Consider the following 21440-nt stretch of genomic DNA (forward strand, 5'->3'; position numbering starts at 1 on the left):
ATGATGGCGGGAATGTGAAAATTGACAACGGAAATGATCGCCGAGAGTGCGTCCGATCCTGCTCTCGCGATATCTTGGCGATTTGTATTTAGGTTGGTTGCCTCCATTGCCAACAAAAACTACCCGCTGGATAATGTTATTTGGTCAATAGCCTTTAATCTATCGAAGCCGTTATCGATACGGAAAATATTAACGCTTTTGTTATGCTGATATTGATGTGAAGTTATGTTGTTTGTGATGTTAATATTCGCGCGTAGCTACTGGATTCCGTTTGACAATTTAACGCTAACGTTAGCAGCTAGCTTGGGCTAGCTGCCCGTGCTTGTGTGTTTGTTTCGCCAAGTTTGTTTCATTGCAGCCACGTTAGTTTGCTCCTACACCACACTTCAGCGGTTCCAGTAGTTTAAACGACACCTCGGGACCACACAAAGCTTCAGAGAATGCTGGCGACGGGAGCAGTGAGTATCTAATATCAGTGCAATGTGCGGTATCAATCGCCTTAACGTACTTTTACAATCTTTTCGAACGTTATATTTTGCTTTTGATTGTAAAGTATGATGTCCAACACTGTCTGACAGTATTGGCTACATATATGGAGTATCATATTCCAACTCTTAATTGAAGTTTTATCATTTTTACACCGAGTGAAATATGTAACTCCAGGACTCCATTTTTTCTTTTTTTTTATGGTTACACCATTTCATCAAATGGAAATATTGTAATGTCTTCCTCAGCACTTATTTTATATTTCCCCAAAGTCAGCCTGACACATTTGGAATCTTTTGAAGCTTAAAATAGCTTGTGGCTTTGGACTATGTTTGGCTGCAGAGCTTGCAATGGTTCGGTCTCTGATGAAAGACATATTTTGTCTGACATAACTAGGTGATGGGTAATGATAATTTTACGTAGATCTCAGAAAACACTGCCAATTAATTCACAGAGGCGCCAGGTTAAAGCTGATATAGTTGAATATATTGATTTCAATAATGTGAATCCATATTGTGAATGTGTCTAACTGTAACACGCATCAGATATGTAAAGATGAGCAAAATGGCAGATAATGTCTTTTCTCACACCTTCATATTGACGTATCCGAAGTTGAATTGCATGGCGATAATGGATGCGTTTGACTGTGTTCCCGTCCTTTTTCCAGGCTGTTACTAACGTCACAGCTCTGGCCCAGGTAGACCGGGAGAAGATCTACCAATGGATCAATGAGCTGTCCAGTCCGGAGACCAGAGAGAATGCCTTGCTGGAGCTGAGCAAGAAGCGCGAGTCTGTGCCAGACCTGGCCCCAATGCTCTGGCACTCCTGTGGTACGATCGCTGCCCTGTTGCAGGTATGACATCCGTAGCTGTGCCACCTAGTATTATATATGCGTGTTCATTACACGTTTAACTGATTTCTGTCGTCTTATTTCTTTCTCTTTTACTAGGAAATAGTGAACATCTATCCATCTATAAACCCACCTACGCTTACAGCTCACCAGTCTAACAGAGTGTGCAATGCCCTGGCACTACTGCAGTGTGTTGCCTCACACCCAGAGACACGGTAATAGGGACTTCTTTAAATGGAAAAAATGACAGTGGTTTTTGTGGCTGATTTTATTTATTATTGTTTTTTTTAATGCTGGTGACGACAGGCTGTCTTTAGAAGCTTCAACCATGTCATCTTACTTAATCCATAGAGCAAAGGCTGTCTTTCCCACCACATCTGATCTGACAGAATGTACTCAGTCAAATAGTCACTGGCAAGCGAGTTCAGTGATACTTGATTTAAGTATTTGGATGTTTTTAATGTGACTATAATTTGTCAGCGACTATTAAAGGTAATGCCCCGGAACTAACGTCTCTGTCAGACAGGACACTTGACTCATTTACTTTGTTAAATATGTCTTTTTAAAAAAAAAAAATGGACACAGGAATTGGTCTCACATCCAAGAACTGGGGCTTTTAATCCCTGTTCAGTTAATTGCTTGAAATGTTGATGTAGGTACTTTACTTTTGTGTCCTTTTGTCAGTAAAGTCCATGTCGGTATAAAGGGACCTTGTAGCATACCTCTGATATTTACTTTGTATGAGAGTCCGGTCACGTCGATTTTAAAATGCTTTTACTTCTTTGTCCCTTTTACCAGGTCGGCCTTTCTTGCTGCTCACATCCCTCTTTTCCTTTACCCCTTTCTGCACACTGTGAGCAAAACGCGTCCGTTTGAGTACCTGCGACTAACCAGCCTCGGAGTTATAGGTAAGCTTCACTCCTGCTTACTGGTTTTATTTCTTAAATGATGGTTCTTTCCATTAAAACAGCGTCGTTGTTGTTCTCATCGAGCTGTGCTTCTGTGTTTACGCCAGGTGCTCTGGTCAAAACGGACGAACAAGAAGTGATTAACTTCCTCCTCACCACTGAAATCATCCCGCTGTGTCTCCGCATCATGGAATCAGGGAGTGAGCTCTCCAAGACGGTACTGAACTGTTCCAGCTGCTTTTCATACGGTCCTCTAACTGACCTGTACCCTAACGTGACTGTTATGCAGTAATCGATAAAACCTGTGTCATTTCTCCCAACCTGCTGCTTTTTATTTAGAAATATGAGCTTTTACAACTGCTGTAGTGCTAATTTTACCATCTTTCTTTTTTTTTTTACTCTTTTCAGTTCCTGAAACATAAATCATGTATTTCTATGTTCCTGTGCCTCATGGGGTTGTAATGTCGGCTAACATTCTTCACTTCCTTTTGTCTGGCAGGTTGCTACTTTTATACTGCAGAAGATCTTGTTGGATGACACAGGGCTGGCCTATATATGTCAGACGTATGAACGCTTCTCCCATGTGGCCATGATCCTCGTAAGTGTTTGGAGAAACATCTGTATTAACCTTCTGAGGCTCTCTGCACAGTGCAACATTGGCCCCAGCAGTCCTCATTGCACATTCATATTTATTTATTTATTTATTTTGTAGGGCAAAATGGTGCTCCAGCTCTCTAAAGAACCATCAGCTCGCCTGTTGAAGCACGTCGTCCGCTGCTACCTCCGCCTCTCAGACAATCTCAGGTAGAGCAATGTTGAACCGATGCGATACACCGTATGTGCTCACCTGTTTTAACTGTGGCTCTTGGTTGACTGGTAATTTGTGTACGGTAGGTTCAAGTCCCTCGTAGGGATGTCACAATATCAGGTTTTCACTATAGTGTTACTACACAAGTTATAGTGACCAAAAGAAGTGCGTATTTGTGTCTTTTGTCTCTCTCTTCTTTTTTTTTTCAAATTATTCACACTAAAAGAGCCTCACTAAGAGAGAGGGTCTGCAACCATAACTGTAGATATAAAATGATTTAACAGGTACTGGATTATTTACACAATATTATCAAATGTTTATTATTAACATGTCAATATTTTTATTTATTTATTTATTTTTAAGATACCACTGTTATCAATATAAATATGATGATACCCCTACTCCCTTAATGACTCTGGAAACATCCGACAGGACTGAGAATATGACTGAAGAATTTAACTGTCAGTACTTACCACTAGGAGGAGCCATTACACAAATCCAGTGTGTGGTGACATGTCAGCCTGGTATCAGAACCTAATGTTTATACACTAATTATTTACTAGATAATGACCTGAAAATGAATTTACTGCTACAATGATTTCCAATGAGTTTCTAAATATTTGGTGGTCACAGCCTTACGGTTCCCTACAGAAAACAGTTACTTTGTTGACCCTATATTATACAGCAAATATATCATACAGCATACACATATTTAGTGAGTTAGGGGATTGTTCCGACTGTCACCTATTTTATCATCAGATGAAGTGGATCAGCAGCCATCTGATTCAGATCAGCAGCTGATGCACATTCTGCGTTATTGGCTACTGTATACGGTAACCAATTTCCACCACAAGTCCCTCACTAGCTCAGTGCTTTCACAGGAACACGTTAATATGCGGAATCAAATGGAATCTGCTCGATATGTAGATATCAAGGACTCATTCGTAGCGGCCAAAAACACAACGATTCTTAGTTTCAGGTGATTATACGCTATCCAAAACACAGATATTTAGGATATCAAGCTAATAGGTAAGGTTATAGCTAGTATCCCTTTATAGATCATTAATAATGCATATCAGGAAATCATATCGCAGAAGAGAGGTTATACCTGGAATATGGATCTGTGATAATAAGCAAGAGAACCTCCAAAAATAGCTGCCTTTATGTAAGGAACACGTATTCCACATACGTGTTTATAATCTTGATCTACTGTGGGTAGAGAAGTAAAGTTCATTTGGAGCCGTGCAACATGAGAAGCTGTCTCTTTTTAGAGCCAGACGTTGACAGAGAAGTACGGGTGGTTTTTGTGACGCGTGGTATTCTTTCCTCAGGGCCAGAGAAGCCCTGCGTCAGTGTCTGCCAGACCAGCTGAAAGACAGCACCTTCGCCCAGGTGCTGAAGGACGACACCACCACCAAGCGCTGGCTGGCACAGCTGGTGAAGAACCTGCAGGAGGGCCAAGTCACCGACGCCAGAGGCATCCCGCTGGCTCCGCAGTGATGAGGACGGAGCGCTTGCAGCCGACACAGAAGGACTCTCATCACCGTCTAGATTTTGTATTTTTGCCCAACGTGGCAGTAAGACAAAAGGGAAGGACATAATGAGAAGATTTGCTTTTTGGATTACACCAGTTGTTGTTGTTGTTGTTGTTGTATTTTTTTTTTCTGCCAGTATGTCACTTCCACACAAGGTCACTTCTTCACAGCTGAAAACCTTTTTTTTTTCTTTCTTTCTTTTTTTTTTTTTTTTAAAGAGCCAGACTGATCATAGATTTTCAAAGCCGATACTGATAATTATAATTTTATTATAATAAAACCAATGATATATTGGTTTAAGACAATGTCGCAACATGAAAGATATGTCTTGAGAATGATATTTTTTCTGTTTAACAAAACACCCTCACTATCAAAACAATATTGTAATAACTGAGTTACAGGAGAAACATATGTTTAACTTGAAATAAGGGAGGAAAAAAGCCGCCAAATGTATGTTAAAATACAGCCTGTAAAACATACAGATTGTTGCATTTCACCACTGCAATTTCTATCTGGATGTCTGTCAGCATATCAATTCTGATATATCAATGATAGGCTCGTGTCGGTTGTTAATACCAATATATCGGTCAGCTCTCGCCTTTCCCCGTTTATCACTGTAACTTTCTGTAACATTCCACTTCACAGTAGGAACTGTTATTTATTTTCTTTGCTTCTTGCATTTCAAATAAGACTTTTTAATCTTCTGACTAGTTGTGTCTCTTTTTTGTTCTTTTTTGGGCTGATTATATGCAGCAGTTTAGCAAACCAGTTGACTTACTTCTGATTAGTTCATTGTGTTAACTCTCTTTGTATATGGCAGTCCAGCAATACTTAAAATGACTGTTTAATAGATTGAATCAATTGTTTCAACTATGTCTGAGTCTTGGCTCAGATGAGCCGATCTTGTCACTAGTGATGTAAATAAAGAACAGCTGTTTTTTAAGTTGAGGGATATTGCAGTCAAAGTTTTGAAGTTATTTTTTTTAGACTGGGTCCATTTGTCAGTCAGAAGAGAAAGCTGCACACCTGCGCTCACTGAGTGCTCACTCAGAACACTGACGAGCCTTAATTCCCCTTTCACCAGTACATTAACAACCCCCCCCCCCCAAAAGGTTCCATTATCCTCACAACAACTGAGATGGACAGCATCCATCGCCGCAAATCCGACTCCTAAGTGTGTTTTGTGTGTTTCTGTCCGTTTACCCTTTTATGAGGAAAGTATCTAAAGCCATTCCTTTCAAATGGAGGAGTGCATTAGTACGACTGGTTGGAGGGAAAGTGACGTTTACGATGCTATTTGTGAGTCAGACATCCGTATTCACCCATGATTTATTTGCATATCAACACTTATCAATGCAGTTTCACGTGCATGTTGGACCGTAAAGAAATATATATCAAAAGTGTAACTAAAAGATTGTCTACCTAATCAAGGCTCTGCTCTGCAGGATGTGGCGTACTGCCAAGATCTACAGTACAGCCCTTTACCGTCCCTGACCGGGACTATCGCAATCTTCTGAGATCAGATCTCAGGATATTCGTTTTTTTTCAGGCACAAAGGGTATTTCTCATTGTTTTACGATTGGGCTTCTTTCCCCCGGCACAGCGAGCCTTCTTTTCCAAGAATTGTATTACCCCGTCATCAGTGCTGATACAGGAACACGGGTCCCTCTGCAGAGCATCAGCGATTACCCAAAGGATGAGGGAGAATGAACGGGGCGAAGCAGGCTGAGGGGAGTGACCCCCACCAGATGCAGTGAGAGGGGGTTTGCGGATGGCGGAGTGAGGGAGTGGCAGGAAAGGAAGGAAGGCTGTGGAGGGGGGGAGGAAGGGGGGAGCTGTTGAGGAGGATGAGGAGGGGCAGGAGCAGAGCGTACCAGTGTGCGGCAGCAGTGACTAGGGACTCAGGTTTCCCAGACCCGGCAGTGAGAGGGGAGGAGGCTGAGCCAGATTTCCCTTAAGACACTCCCAGTCTTTTAAGGCCCTGAGCTCAGCTAACAGTCTCTGGACTCTCCTCGAGTCTGGATCTCAGCACGCACACACACACACACACACACACACACATCCCTGAGCCTTCTCTCGGGGTCGGCCATCCAGGGTCCTATACCCTTCAGTATCTGAGGCCCTCTCTGGGAGAGCCGTCTCCTGAAGAATACCCACCTCTGGAGGTCTGACTCACAATATCCCCAGTGAGATCTTCACTTTTGGTAAGTAAGGAAAAATATATATATATATATATATATATAGTAGTTTGACTGACTCATTCTTCCTTCCTTCAGTAAAGCCCATATGCGGTTGCATATGGGCTTTACTGTGATGCTTTTATGTCTCATATTTCTGCCTCTGGTTCTAATTTACTGTGTCGTCCTTCTCCTAGCCAGAGTTATATATGGATTTTTAATGGACCGGCACTGCCTGTTCACTTGTGTGTGGAATTCTTCACATAATTGTGTGCAGGAAAAGAGGACAAAAAAGCAGTCATGAGTTAATATCAGGACACAGATCCCACTGTACAGGGGAAGTGGAATGTTACGATGTTGGATAAAACAGATTTAAACCTAGACTACACACTAGAGGTACACAGGATAAAAGCACGGAGCTGTTGGTCTTCATGACTGTCTTGTTTACTCCCAATGCGCTCGTTAGTCATGTACTTTGTGTGTGTGTGTGTGTGTGTGTGTGTGTGTGTGTGTGTGTGGTCAGTGAACTCCCTGAGGAAGTGGCCTTGTGTGACTCATCTCGCCTAAGGAGAGCGCTCCCCATCCAAAATGCATGGCCCCAAAAATAAAACAACACAATGTGACCTAATTGCAGCTCAAAAGTCTGCACGTTAAGTATGGAGGAGGGTGTGTTGAACTTTCAGCAGTGAAATAGACTCTAAAAGAACTCGGATGGGAAATAAAGAACGTCTTTGACGTGGCCCTGCAGTGAAAGCACAACAAGTTTATATGGAGCAAATAGCTGTGGAAAATAAGCCTCATGGCTTTCATGGTCAGTCAGTCAGTCAGTTGTTTTTTTCAGCAGGAGTGTGATATTAAATTGTGTGTAACTGCAAAAGCATTCCTTGCATCGCATCAATCATCTTGTGGTGAGAACTCTGGCTTCTTTTCTCCTAAACTTGCCAGGGAGGGGGGGGTACAGTGGGTTATGAATCACATAGAACCCAAGACTAGATCTTGTTGTTTCAGGAGACAATGAAAGGAAAGGATAGCTGTCAGACAGGAATACAGATATAGAGACTTTAGAAAACCTTCTCTTTCCGGAAGTGTTTCATCCACATTTATCAGCGAGCGCCAGAGATAGCAGGAGTCTATCGGTTTTGAGCGATAAGCAGCAGGTCTGCTGCTCATTTGTCTCATTCGGTTTACTAATACTAATAACATACTAATAATGCATTATAATCAGCTTGTGGCACAATTGGAGTTCTAAGCACTCCTAAAGATCCATAATGCTTTATAACAACAATCATAGCACATTATAAAGCATTTTATAATGACTTAAAAGGCCAAGTCAGATTGTTGGTCACTCAGACATTTTTGTTTTTGCAAGGATCATAGTAATTCCCATAGTTGTAATTCATTATAATATTTTGTATGATGCATTATAATCACTCTTATAATGCATTATAATGTGATTATAAGTTACTCTAATGGGTCATTGTTTGGTTTAAGTGATCTGAAAAAAGTAATGGGTCATAACCATAGGCTGTGGATTGAGTACTCCAAGTTGACACAACCTTTTGAAGATTAACAACTGATTGATGGACATTTACATTTCACTAATGTGATGCCCCCCCAAAAAAATATCTAAAGTCTCAATTGACTCAAAATATATATATAATTCCTGAAACAATTTCTACTTTACCTGTATATAAAGGGTCATAACAGACAGTTGTTTTCACTTTTGTTGATCAAACCTTCATAATGTATTACAACTGTGGGAATTATACTGATCCTGGCAAAAAAGAGATGTCAGTGAGTGACCAGCAATTATGAAGTATTATGATACCTGACGGTATAAGTCTTTATAAAGTGCTTTATGATGTGTTATGATTATTGTTATAAATCATTATGAGTATTTATGAGTGCTTATGACCATAATGCAGTGCTATAAGCAGATTATAGTGCCAAATGCATTACAGATATCGGCGTCATAGAACAGTGTCACCGAAAGTTGACAGCCAGGTGTTACCATGGAGTTACCATGTTAAAATGAGCTAATTAGCACTAAACACTAGCTGAGGTGGATGGGAATCTTGTTAGCGTTGCAGGTATTTGGTCATAAACCAAAGTATTGGACAATATGATTTTACCAGATGGCGGCGGTAGACGAAAGTTAAGGGAATCATCAAAGTCGTTCCAATTCATTCTGAGGGGAACACAACCGTCTGTGTCCAACCTTGTATCAACCTCGTTGTGGCGCTGGATTCAAAATCACAGGATGCATCCTCAGGAAACCATGAACCACATCATTATCTCAGAACGATTGCAGTATACTCACATGCAGTTACATTAAATTAAAAATAAAATCTCTCTTGATGTCTGCTATTGATTGCATAGACTGCTGAGTGGGTGATTTCTCTTTGTCAGCAGACAGACTGCAGGAGTTGCTACGCAAAATCTTCTCTGCTTGCACATCATGAATGATTAAAGATGGTGTGAGTGGATTAGGATTTAAATGCTGACTCGTCCTAAAAATACCTTGGCATTTAGGGCCCATGGTCTACTAAACCCTTGCAGATTGTATCCTCTTGTTTTTTAATGTTCCTTTAACTGTTTCATGTGAGCAGAGTATTTTACTCAGGGACACTTTGGCAGAGCAGTCAGTTGCCAACTCAGGTGTTTGAGTCCAGACCTTACAGTTAAAAATAAATAATAGTAATAGATTCCCTTCACCACCCGACTACCCAACTGATCAGCTAAACAACAACTTCTCTACAGTAAGGTTGAGGCAGGTGTACTGAGGTTTTGTAGAACTGTTTCAATTTGAAAACAGGGTGTTGCTGAGAGTGTGCTGAGCAAATATTCATAAATATTGTGCGGTTATTGTTTGTATTTAGGTTCTAAGCGTCAGTTGAATGAACACAGAGCTTCTACAAACATTAATTTTGTTTGGAAACAGGGGAAAGCATCTGGAACAATTCGCCCACATCTCCTTCTTTCTGGCAACACATTTCCATTGGCATGATTCAGGAATAGCAATGGATCCTGAAGGTTCACGTGAGTAAATGTTATCCACTGAGAGACTGAGTAAAGAGAAATTGTGATGATTTTGCAATTTGAATGGTTTAGGATCTAATAGAAGTTGAACTCAGTGTTAGGTCTGTATCTCCTGAATCAGTAATAACAGAACAATGCATTAACTCTTGTCTGATTGTGTAGTATCTGAGGTATGACATGACCTTTTTACATTACATACTTTACATACATATACTAACCCTAACCGTGACTCGGCGCAGGTATCCAAGATGACCCAGATGTCAAGGTGATGATAGCGGGGTCGACTCTGAGAAAAGTCAAGTCAAAATCGTGGAAGAAGCAACGCCATTTCCGCCTCCTGGAGGACGGCCTGACGATCTGGTACAAGTCCAGATGGGCAGGGAGAGGCCACTCCACCTGTGAGTACACCCCAACACTCTACAGAGAGTAGACCTAAGTTACCCTTTAAACTGGAATGATGGGCTGTTTGGGTTCTGTATCCGAAGGTAGCTACCACAAAGGTTTACCTGATTTGGGTGAAATTGATATTACCTTCCGAAGAAGCTGTCAAACTTTGCAATAGATCGAATCACTTAGACCACACTCTATTTTAAATAACTGACCGCAGACAACTTTTTGAGATGAAAGGTAAATAACAGTTTCAGACTGCTTTTTAGAATGTTCAAATTATATTTAGCCTTTAGGGGGACAAGAAACAAAACAACAATAACACAATATAAACCCTTTACTCTCTATAGCTTGCTACAAATGTTAGGAATTTGTGCCATTAAAGTACAATCATTTTCCAGGACCTTAATTGTCTTAGTTTATGTTGGGTTCACACGGTACACATTTCCAGATAAAGTTGTCCTTAACCAAATTGCCTCAAAGTAGTTAATTCACATAACATTTGGGGTCAGGTAGTATTGTTGTCTGGGTGTTTGGGAAAGTAATGGAGCTGCCATGTATAGTGGGGGTCATCAGGGGCCCAGCTACAAATGTTTGTCCAGGGAGCCCCCAGCAGTTTAATGCGGCTGTGTTGTAGCCCGATATAAACCGGACTTAAAGGTCCACATCAACAATGCTTCCTGACCCAGCCCAAGCTCAATAAAACCTAAAAACAGAAGCGTATAAAATACATAATAAAAATAGCGTAATCCTCCAAACACTGAACTGTTACTTTAACCATCCATACACCGATCATGTCTCAGTCTCAGTTACCGAGGTGGAGGCTGTGCGTGAGGGCCACCAGTCGGAGGTCCTGCTGAGCGTCGCTGAGGAGTTCCCCGCTGATGTCTGCTTCACCTTGGTGTTTCACGGCCGCCAAGGCAACGTGGACCTTGTGGCCGACTCGCCCCAGGAAGCCAATGCCTGGATCCAGGGAGTGCGCAAGCTGATTCACAAGGCTCAAACGATGGATGAGAAGGAGAGGCTGGACCAGTATCCTTTTACTGTAGCACATTACTCTCCAGCTGATTATAACCATTTTGAATGAAGTTCTTTATATTTCAACTAATCATCCACTTGTGAGCTGGCGTTTCCCTCAGCGTCTTCTCAGGTGGGTCTGGGACTGGTTTCAGAAAGCTGACAAAAACAAAGACGGGAAGATGAATTTCAAAGAGGTGCGGACACTGCTGAAGATGATGAACGTAGACATGAATGAGGAACACGCTCTGCATCTCTTCACGGTGAGCTATCGCTGCTTCTTGGTGAACGCGTTAGTTGCGGCAGGGATTGAACCGGTGACTCACTGACCATTAAACCTCCTTCATTCTTTGTCTGATGTTGCATTTTGGTCTGACTAGGTTGTGGAACAGAATTAAGTGTTACTCAGCTCAGTACTTTTCCTCGACTGTTTCCAAACCCAGACACCGTGTATTAAAACCACCTTTATTTCCACAGATGGCTGACAAGTCGGAGAGTGGCTCTTTGGAAATCGAGCAGTTTGTCCATTTCTATAGGATGCTGACTCAGAGGGATGAAGTGTGGAAGGTGTTCCAGGACTACTCCGGAGATGGAGAGAAGTTAATGTTGGACGAGCTAGAGAACTTCCTGAGCATAGAGCAACAGGAGGGAGAGCGGAGTTCCCAGCATGCCCAGGAGCTGATTGACCGCTACGAGCCATCTGAATCAGGTGAAGATGGCTGTGGCTGACATGATACCTGAGGGGGGGGGCTGGAGCTCAAGAGGAGTTGCACACAACGAGGCTGTGATAACATTCTCTAGTCTCATCTAGACACTTAAAAGCTACTTATTTTATTTATCGAAAAACAAAATTTTAAAATCTCTTAAACTTGTGTTAACCTCAGACCTCATTTCAGTAATCTAACCAAAAACCCATAAAAAAATGAAAAAAACATTGACTTTGAGACAAGGGAAACGGAAGAAATGCTGACTAATTTCCTGGTTTTAGGACTTTTCCCTGCAGCACTCTATGTCTGTCTGGACACAAGTAATGGACTATCCAACCCACCAAAAGACTGTCATCCCTGGAGACATCCCACTAGCATGGACTTAAAACCTGATTGAACATTTGCAACACACATAATTTGAGCGTGTGGATGCCTTTCTTTCCAGTCTACTTATTAAACTCCTGCACCTCAGCAAAGACTTATACCATGTGACCTGCACTTCTTGATCTGAGAATAGTACTGAAGTCAATAGCTTTTTATCTAGAGTCCTGGTAGATTTGGAAATTGTTTGGAACTTCATATAACCCTGGGTTGTGCTCTTGTGCAAACACCCATCTTTATGATACCCTCTGTGCAGCCAAGAAGCAGAGCTCCATGTCATTGGATGGCTTCCAGATGTACCTGTGCTCACGGGAGGGCTCCGTATTTAAACCCGAGCATCGGCAGCTTCACCAGGACATGAGCCAGCCGCTTAGCCACTACTTCATCTCCTCTTCACACAACACCTACCTCCTGGAGGACCAGCTGCGAGGACAGAGCAGCCTGGAGGCATACATCCAGTGAGGACTGCTGCACACACACACACATGCAACACAGTTTTAGACTACTTGTTTTAATTGAACTGGAGGTTTGACAATCAAAAAAAAGCATACAGAAATTAATTTAATGAACTGATCAGAGATCAGGGAGTTGAACTTTATAGCTTTAAAAAAGCAAACCTAGACCTAATCACTTACAAACATTTTTTATCAGGAAGGGTGACACAGAGGGTTTCAGTATTTTTGTATTTAATTCTAAAAGTTTGTCTACGTCCTTATTTAGATTTATATGTGTTCACACAGTAGATTGATATGGAACATACACGTATACCTGAAACAAAACAATGCAGTTTACTTACATGTGTGCGTGTGTGTGTGTGTGTGTGTGTGTGTGTAGAGCCCTGAAGAGAGGCTGCCGTTGTGTAGAGGTGGACTGCTGGGACGGCAGTGACGGGGAACCCGTCGTGTATCATGGTCACACTTTGACTTCTAAGATTCTTTTCAGAGACGTCATTTCGACGCTGAAGGAATACGCCTTCAAGGTGAGCAGCACTTCCAAATTACACAGAAAACATCTTTCGTCACTTTCACCTGGCGGTGTTCAGCCCATTCAGGTTTTCATTTTAATGTTAAAATTTCTCGCCAGAATCCATTTTCCAGTTACAGACCTAACTGTGAACAGTTTGCCTATGAATAGAAGAAATAGTCCCTATAAAAACTTGGTAGTGTGGTCTGTGGGTTATCCAGAATAAATCTTACTCCAAAATAATTTGCTGTTGATATTCTTCAATGTTGTGAGCAGCACAAACAAAATCTAAAGTCAAATAAAATGAAAAGTATCTTCATGGCTACACGGCGCTAAACGTAATCTTAAAAAAAAGTGTTTTCGCCAACCACTGAGAGCAGTTAATAAACCCACTGACAGGACTGTCTGTGTGCCCAGAAAAGTGTGAGGCACACATGGAGCAGTTGGTAATCCTCCCTGCCCCTGGAACCAAATGTACTCCTGCTGACTGACCTACATGGAAAACTACCAGGAACGTCTCACGAGTCTCCACCTCTCTATTTCATCCCACTGAAACTTTCCTGCTCAACTTTAGGAAGACATGATGCAGAAACTGTCCTGGAGGATCGTGGCTTAATGGAAACTCAATACAGTGCTTTTACCACTGAGGTTGCAGTAGCTGATCAAACTGTAACGTAAATAAGACAGAAAACAGATACGATTTAAAAAAAGCCACTACTGTGTCTTCTCTTTCCTGTTTGATAGGCATCGGACTTCCCAGTCATCCTGTCTCTCGAGAATCACTGTGGCGTGGAGCAGCAGACAGTCATGGCCAAGCATCTTAGTCAAATCTTGGGTGACACACTACTGACCACCCTGCTGGATGGGCAGGTCCCTCAACAGCTTCCTTCTCCACAGGTGAGAATCTGTTTCGGGTTTGGGGCTCAAGCCCCAAATGTTTTCTCAAAATCCCTGAATCTTTGAGGTTTTTAAACTTTGTTGGTGTCATTTCCCTTCAGTGGACCAGTACATAAAGAGGATTTTGTTTTGAGTTGATAGCAGATGTTACTACAGCGGTGTTAGCATGGCTGTCTTTGTGTTTTGTCTTAAAATAGCGATGCTGTTACATTCTTGTTTGATTAAACATTTTAAAGTGTGATATGAAGCTTCGGTGAACCTTCTGCTTTGAGTCAGTGATTAACCTTTAGGAATGAAATGTTTTCAGACCATGCCTGATCTGGGGGAAACTTAGGTATCATTAACAAGTTTGAACGGCTCTGTGTGTGCCTTACCATCCATCTTCCACTCATCTTGAAAGCATAGCCACGGTATATCTTCCAATCTATTTTCCATTAGAGCACTCAGGACAATCAATGCTAACTTGGGGTAATGGCAGATACATGCTACGAGGAATTCCATTGAGGATTTCAGCGATCTAATAGTGGTGCATTACTGCATTTAGTTAGGAGACAGCAAAGTGCAGGAAGATGGACCACCTTTAGGAGTAGTCTGGGTACCGAAGACAACAAGTACGCAAAAGCTGTGACGTTTGAGTTCATTGTCAATTTGTCATGCTGGTCTTTCCCGTGTTGCATCCCTTAACTCGGCACACTCAGACAACATTAATGGATTTCCTCATGTAACTGGATTTAATCAAGTCCTCAAATCTACTTCTAAACGAACGGCAAAATGCCGCAAATGAAGTGGAGGCGAATTATCACATCCAGCATTTAGACAAACTGATCTCACCAATCTGTGCCTGTGTTGGTGTTCATCGTAGGAACTGAGGGGGAAAATTCTGCTGAAGGCCAAGAAGATTAGCAGTCCAGGAGACTGTGTCGACGAAACCCTGACAGATGATGTAAGTGATGAGGAAGATATGGCCAACGATGATGCTGAGAGCCTGTCACCAGGGGACCCACCTGCTGAATGTTTGAATGAAACGGGGAAGGTACGTCCATTTGATACTTTATGATGTTTCTGTAAGATCTCAGACCTCAATGCTTTTTTTTAATTCATGAAACTTGATTTATTTTAGCATGATTTGACCATGCCTAGACATTTTCCTTATAGATAGTGGAAGTGGAGACGACAGAGGATTATATCAAGAGTGATAGTAAATCAAGACAGATGTGAATGGAGCTTGATTGTAGAGAGAGAGAGAGAGACAGAGAGAGAGAGAGAGAGAGAGAGAGAGAGAGAGAGAGAGAGAGAGAGAGAGAGAGAGAGAGAGAGAGACAGGAAGCTGAGGCGGGACATAAGAGACAGTGAGGCGAGACTGGAGCAGAAGGAGGGAGATAGTGAAAAGAAACAGGAAACATGGATATTGAAAAGAAGACAGATAAAGAAAACAGCATCCATTGTGCGTCTCTTTAGTTGTGGGGAAAAACCTCCGTGTCAGCATTTCCCTGCTGGGCAGTGAGAGATTAACTGGAAGCATTTGTGGCTTTAATGATTTAATTAGAGGTGATGGAGGAGAGAGAGGGAATTGTAGTTGTTTAACAGATTTATTCACTGCTTTAAAGCTTTGATCCAGCAATATTTAAGGGGACATATTATTATTTTTTTGATTGTTTCATTCTTGTATTTGGGTTGTCTGCTAGAACATGTTGACATGCTTTAATGTTCAAAACACATTCTTTTTCTCATACTGTCTGAATGAATACACCTGTTTTCACCCTCTGTTGTGGGTTAGTAGGCACTCCAACTCACAAACGGAATTTCTATAAAGACTCAATATTTGTATGGCAAATATATAAATAATATATAGTGCTAAATATAGACATGGTTGTGTAATAATTGCTCATACTGAGGGGAAAAAAATTACAGACAACATTTGAATATGTCTGCATCAGAGGATTGAAACAACATGGTAGCTGCTTGTTTACAATAGTTGCACGTTTTCATCTTCAGATATATATAAGATACTGAAAACAACTTGATGCTGTGTGCATCAATTGTATGTACATGGTTTCTTAAAGTGATGAAATAAGTCAAGCCTCATGAGACAGTTGAGAAGCTTAATTTTATTGTGCATAAGGACATTTATTACTACTGTAGTTGTAGTTACTTTATAATTCATAATTAATTAATTTTTTTTACAATAAAATTCCGAAGCATTGATTGAGCAGCTCTTACCTCAAGATTATGCAATATTTCAAACAAGTTAAACTAAATAAACTAATATTTAAATCCAGCTATTTACTATTTTTTTGTGCACAGTCTGCTTTTCATTCATCGCCATCAAGCATTTCAATACGCTTCCAGCTGAGCTTAAAACGTAAAAGACGTTCATTCTTTTTCCCATGGTGCAGAAAAGCAGGTTAGATAAGGGCAGATGCTTGAAACACCTTATCTACTGGGTCCTTTGATGTTGCTGCTAATTACCTAACAGGTGCTAGTGATTTATTTACAGAGTTCTTATGTGTTTGATTTTATTTTGTCCATTTGTTTTATGCTTTTATGATTATTTTATGGGTATGAATATTTGTTTTGCTTTGTTTAATGCATAATGTTCTCTATGAGTCAGTGGCTTTACTATGTTTGTCTTTCCCTGTCTTTGTTTAAGGGAGTTCACTAGGACAAATTCCAATTGATCATCTTGATATGGCCATAAAGTATTCAATCTTGAATGTGTTGCTATTAATTCATTTGTGGATGTGTGCTTGTAGACTTGCCTTATAATTGTCAGTGTGATAGAGAGTGTGTAATGGTGCTCCATGTAAATGAATGTTTTTAGTGTCTGGTGATTGTTCTGTGTACCTGCCCAGGGACTGCAGATAAATCATTTATTCTCATGTTGAGATTCATTTATTGTTTGTGTGTGCATGGTCCTTGTTTAATTAAGACTAATAATAGTTTTGTTTCAACTTGAGACAAATTACAATTTTTTATTTATTTTTTTTAATTCTGTTTTACACTAATAAGTTGCAATTTCATTTTAGTAGTAAAAATAATAACCAGATAACTATTATTTAATCACTGGGCTCTAATTTACAGCGTTACATTCGAACCATGTGGCCACTTCTCGCCATAGATGCTATTAATTAAAGTGATGGGAATATGATTCGATTGTTGACTCATTTTGCTTTTTATTCTCCACTTTTGCAGAAATCCAAGTCCAAACTGTCCAGGGAGCTGTCAGACCTGGTGGTTTACTGCAAGAGTGTGCACTTCCATGGCTTTGAGCATGCTCGGTCACACGCCAAATGCTGTGAGATGTCCTCATTCTCTGAGTCCAAGACCAAGAGGCTTGCTAAGGAAGCAGGTGAACAAGAACACAAGGGAACAATTACACATTCATTTTATGTTTATGATATGTTATCTACGTGTAACAAAGTGTATCTTTCTTTTTACATTATTATATTATTTCTAATTATGTCTGAGCCGATGGAGGATGAGTAGATTTCTCTGTGTACATTATATTATTTCTAATTATGTCTGAGCTGATGGAGGATGAGTAGATTTCTCTGTGTTCATTATATTATTTCTAATTATGTCTGAGTCGATGGAGGATGAGTAGATTTCTCTGTGTACATTATATTATTTCTAATTATGTCTGAGTCGATGGAGGATGAGTAGATTTCTCTGTGTACATTATATTATTTATAATTATGTCTGAGTCGATGGAGGATGAGTAGATTTCTCTGTGTACATTATATTATTTATAATTATGTCTGAGTCGATGGAGGATGAGTAGATTTCTCTGTGTTCATGCTATAGAAATTGAGTGGCCTAATTCTCTGCAAACCTCTCTTCAGGGACAGATTTTGTGCAGTACAACACACGGCAGCTGAGCAGGATCTACCCCGGTGGCCTCAGGACTGACTCCTCCAACTACAACCCGCAGGAGATGTGGAACGTGGGCTGCCAGATAGGTGAGGGGGAGGTCGCACCCTGCTGGTTCAATGTAAACGGTGCCTCAAAAGTCACCAATGTCTCCCGTTTCTAAACTTAATACCTCAGTATTCTGACGTCCACAGCCCCTCCAACACTTCAGCATGGGGCTGGAAACATGATTGCTTGTAATGTTTCAGCCGCTTGAGTTGAAGCACTTTCAGGATCAGAAATTCAATCATTTGGAATAAATGCCCTATAGTCCAGTATTAGGACCCTGGGCATGGATATGGATTTGATCAGTATCAATTAGCACAGTTTAATTTGCCAAACATGAATAGCACTTGCAACTACAATATAAAATAATACTGTTTCTGTATTTTGAACGTCTAAGGATTAATTTTTAAACCTGATTAAATCCTCGTTTGACTTTAAATCATGTTGCAAACTTTAAAACTAGCTTAAATTAAGAATGATTACCTTTTAATTTACCTTAATGTCACTTTAGTTTTTACTCTAAACCCAGGTTTTATTAAATTGTGTTGCACCAAAACTTAAAACACAAATTTAAAATGTGATCCAGTACTAACTTTAAACTGACACTTAAGGAGATTTAACTTTTAAAACAATAGTTAGAGTACAAAAGTATTAGCATTGAAATAAACTTAAAGTACCAAAAGTAAAAGTATTCATCATGCAAAATGGCCCATTTCAGAATAATGTATGTTATGTTATTTGATTATAATTATTGATGGATTAATGTGTTCATTACTTTAATGTTGCAACTGGTAAAGGTGGAGCTAATTCTAATTACTTTATATACCGCTAGGCAGTTTAATCTCCAAACAAATGTCATCATTTATGAGTTGAATTATATTTTGTATTATTAATCTAGTTTGCGAGAGACTAAAGTTATGAAATAAATGTAGTGGAGTAAAAATGACAATATTTGCCTCAAAATGCAGAAGAGTAGAAGTATAATGTAGCATAAAATGGTACTTAAATACTGAAGTACAGTACAATCACCTCAAAATGTTACTTAGGTAAAGTCCTTGAGTAAATATACTTAGTTATAATTTAGGAGGTCTGGGTCAGACGGAGCATCACCCAGCAGCTGGAGGAGTTTAACGTGACAGATTAAACTGACCCGTCTGCTCTGGACTTCTCACATGAACTTTGATGGTGAGATTGTAGAATCTGGGTCTGGGAAATCATGTGATGCAGCCAACCAAAAGAAGAAGAAAACAAATCACAGTTAATTACATTATCTCCCTTCTGTTTTTGTTTTTTTTCTCTTCCTTAAGTGGCTCTGAACTTCCAGACAGCTGGTCTGGAAATGGATCTGAATGACGGGCTGTTCAGGCAGAACGGCTGCTGCGGCTACGTCCTGAAGCCTGACTTCCTGAGAGACGGCAGCACTCAGTTCAGCCCAGAGAAGCCCAAGGAGCGGCAAGGCTACAAACCGCTCCGCTTATCCATACAGGTTCAAAACTGCTTGTTGGTTTGAGGTTGCAAACTAAAAAAAAAATGCTATATTTTCTTCTGTGTGAGAGTACAGGGCAGTGGAGTCTGTGTCTAATACGCAGATCTGCTTGTGTGTTTATCAGGTGATCAGTGGGCAGCAGCTCCCAAAGGTGAATCAGAAAGAGGGTTCTATTGTAGACCCCCTGGTCAGAGTGGAGATCTATGGGGTGCCACAGGACCAGGCCAAGGAAGAGACCAGTCACATTAACAACAATGGTGAGAGCATGTTCAGTTAATAAACATAATGCGTGTATTTCATTTGCATATGTTTTCTTTGATATGAGGGTCAGGATGTGAATGAAAAATGAATGTGAAAACTAAAATGTGGGGATTCAAAAAAAGCCGCCTCCCCGTTGGTCATACTCCCTCCTCTACTGCCCTCTACCTGCAGGTTTCAACCCAGTGTGGAATGAAACTTTAAATTTTGTCGTCCACGCCCCTGAGCTGGCCCTGGTGCGCTTCGAGGTGGAGGACTACGATAAGGCGTCCAGGAACGACTTCATTGGACAGTTCACTCTTCCGTTTACGTGCATCCAAGCAGGTGAGCAGAGAGAACAGCACAGTTACAGCTCACTGCAGTATTTATTAAATATGTAGATTAAGTCATATGTTGCCTCAAATATCAGATGCAGGAGAACTCCTGCCACTCAGTTTGAAAGCTTTCGCTTATCCAAATTCCTCCGGACGTCTTTACTTTCCAGGATATCGTCACATTCACCTGCTCTCCAGAGATGGAACAGCCATCCCTCCCTCCTCCCTCTTTGTCAACGTCAACACCTCAGAGCTCACATGAGGAAGTCAAATGTGAGGATACGAGGCCAGAGGTGGACCACGGTCCTGTGTCCTCATTTGCCTGACGAAGGATGAGAACAGCATGTATATAAAGAAGCAAAACCATACTAAACATTGTCGTGGACAAACATTCCTAACGGATTTGCTATATGGTTTTTATGTTTTCTTGCTACTACAGTCTTGCTAAAACTGAGCAAAGCAAGCTAAATGTAAACGTTAAGATTATAAGATAACAGTGTTACTTTGACCGTCTCTCAACTCATTTTTACAGTCATTTTACAGTTTAGCCAAATTTTGGATGTACACATTGCACCTCTAAAATAGCAATCAGCAGGTAATGTGTCAGAAATCAGACTAAGTTATTTGTTTCTCAGCATTATTCACTTAAACAAGATATTGAATTTTTGTAATCGAGGACTCCTTTCAACTAGAGTGAATCAGTTAAAGAGAGTCATTATGAAATAGGGTTGATGCATGCCCTTTACCAAATTCACCAAGAAACTAGACAAAATAAACTAAACTAGACTAAATTCAACTTTTTATAGAAATATTGCCCTCAGGTTTTTTTAATTGGCTGGGCAATGAGGGAACATGAAGGATGACTGCATGTCTAGAATGTAAAAATATACCCGTCTGCCTGTAAATGTATTGTATATGTGTAATAACAGGACGTGAAAAAAACTGCCAAATACCAGTATTATAAACCTACTATTATGAGTTGCTCAGAACTTTGCATTATGATGGTTAATCTACGATTACGTGCCTGCTTGAGTTATTTCTACTAACTAATTCCACAAGGTAATGTTGTGTATTATGTAAATGTATGTATATGGGTCTGTAAATACATGCATTTTCTGAATGGATCAACATTCAGTCATTTCAAAACACTTTTGACTCATTGAAGTTAATTTATTCACTTTAAATATTAAAGTTTCTTAATCACAACCAATACGAAAATACTTTTCACTGAACACACCTTCCTTTCAATCCACATTCCCTCCTTTAACAGTATGCACTCATGTGTTTTATGAGCCTTTTACAGTGTAAAATC

At 40.5% G+C, this 21440-nt stretch overlaps 2 protein-coding genes across 2 annotated transcripts; both read left to right on the top strand.

Annotated features, from left to right (window-relative positions):
- The first annotated feature begins 83 nt into the window (after positions 1-83).
- cnot9 (CCR4-NOT transcription complex subunit 9) lies at positions 84-5291 on the top strand. The gene is made up of 8 exons (XM_068705112.1): positions 84-458; positions 1154-1339; positions 1436-1551; positions 2135-2244; positions 2352-2461; positions 2744-2842; positions 2957-3048; positions 4384-5291. The coding sequence occupies exons 1-8, from the start codon at positions 441-443 to the stop codon at positions 4550-4552; spliced, it is 900 nt and encodes a 299-aa protein (XP_068561213.1). The 5' UTR covers positions 84-440; the 3' UTR covers positions 4553-5291.
- Positions 5292-6589: 1298 nt separating this feature from the next.
- On the top strand, positions 6590-21336 carry LOC137868369 (1-phosphatidylinositol 4,5-bisphosphate phosphodiesterase delta-4-like). The gene is made up of 16 exons (XM_068705115.1): positions 6590-6791; positions 9706-9803; positions 10043-10201; positions 10994-11222; positions 11341-11470; positions 11685-11916; positions 12552-12753; positions 13130-13274; positions 14003-14155; positions 15018-15188; positions 17348-17504; positions 17998-18114; positions 19378-19556; positions 19681-19813; positions 19989-20138; positions 20299-21336. The coding sequence occupies exons 2-16, from the start codon at positions 9785-9787 to the stop codon at positions 20388-20390; spliced, it is 2268 nt and encodes a 755-aa protein (XP_068561216.1). The 5' UTR covers positions 6590-6791; positions 9706-9784; the 3' UTR covers positions 20391-21336.
- The last annotated feature ends 104 nt before the right edge of the window (positions 21337-21440 follow it).

Source organism: Cebidichthys violaceus, unplaced genomic scaffold (genome assembly GCF_023349555.1).
Source record: "Cebidichthys violaceus isolate CVI_PGR_0920_01 unplaced genomic scaffold, fCebVio1.0.p SCAF_11, whole genome shotgun sequence".
In the NCBI taxonomy this organism is placed as follows: Eukaryota; Metazoa; Chordata; class Actinopteri; order Perciformes; family Stichaeidae; genus Cebidichthys; species Cebidichthys violaceus.

Coding starts and splice junctions, on each gene's coding strand:
- cnot9 (XM_068705112.1), top strand. Junction 1,340..1,435: donor CGATCGCTGCCCTGTTGCAG/GTATGACATCCG, acceptor CTCTTTTACTAG/GAAATAGTGAACATCTATCC. Junction 3,049..4,383: donor CGCCTCTCAGACAATCTCAG/GTAGAGCAATGT, acceptor TTCTTTCCTCAG/GGCCAGAGAAGCCCTGCGTC.
- LOC137868369 (XM_068705115.1), top strand. Junction 11,917..12,551: donor CTACGAGCCATCTGAATCAG/GTGAAGATGGCT, acceptor CCCTCTGTGCAG/CCAAGAAGCAGAGCTCCATG. Junction 19,557..19,680: donor CGCTCCGCTTATCCATACAG/GTTCAAAACTGC, acceptor TGTGTTTATCAG/GTGATCAGTGGGCAGCAGCT.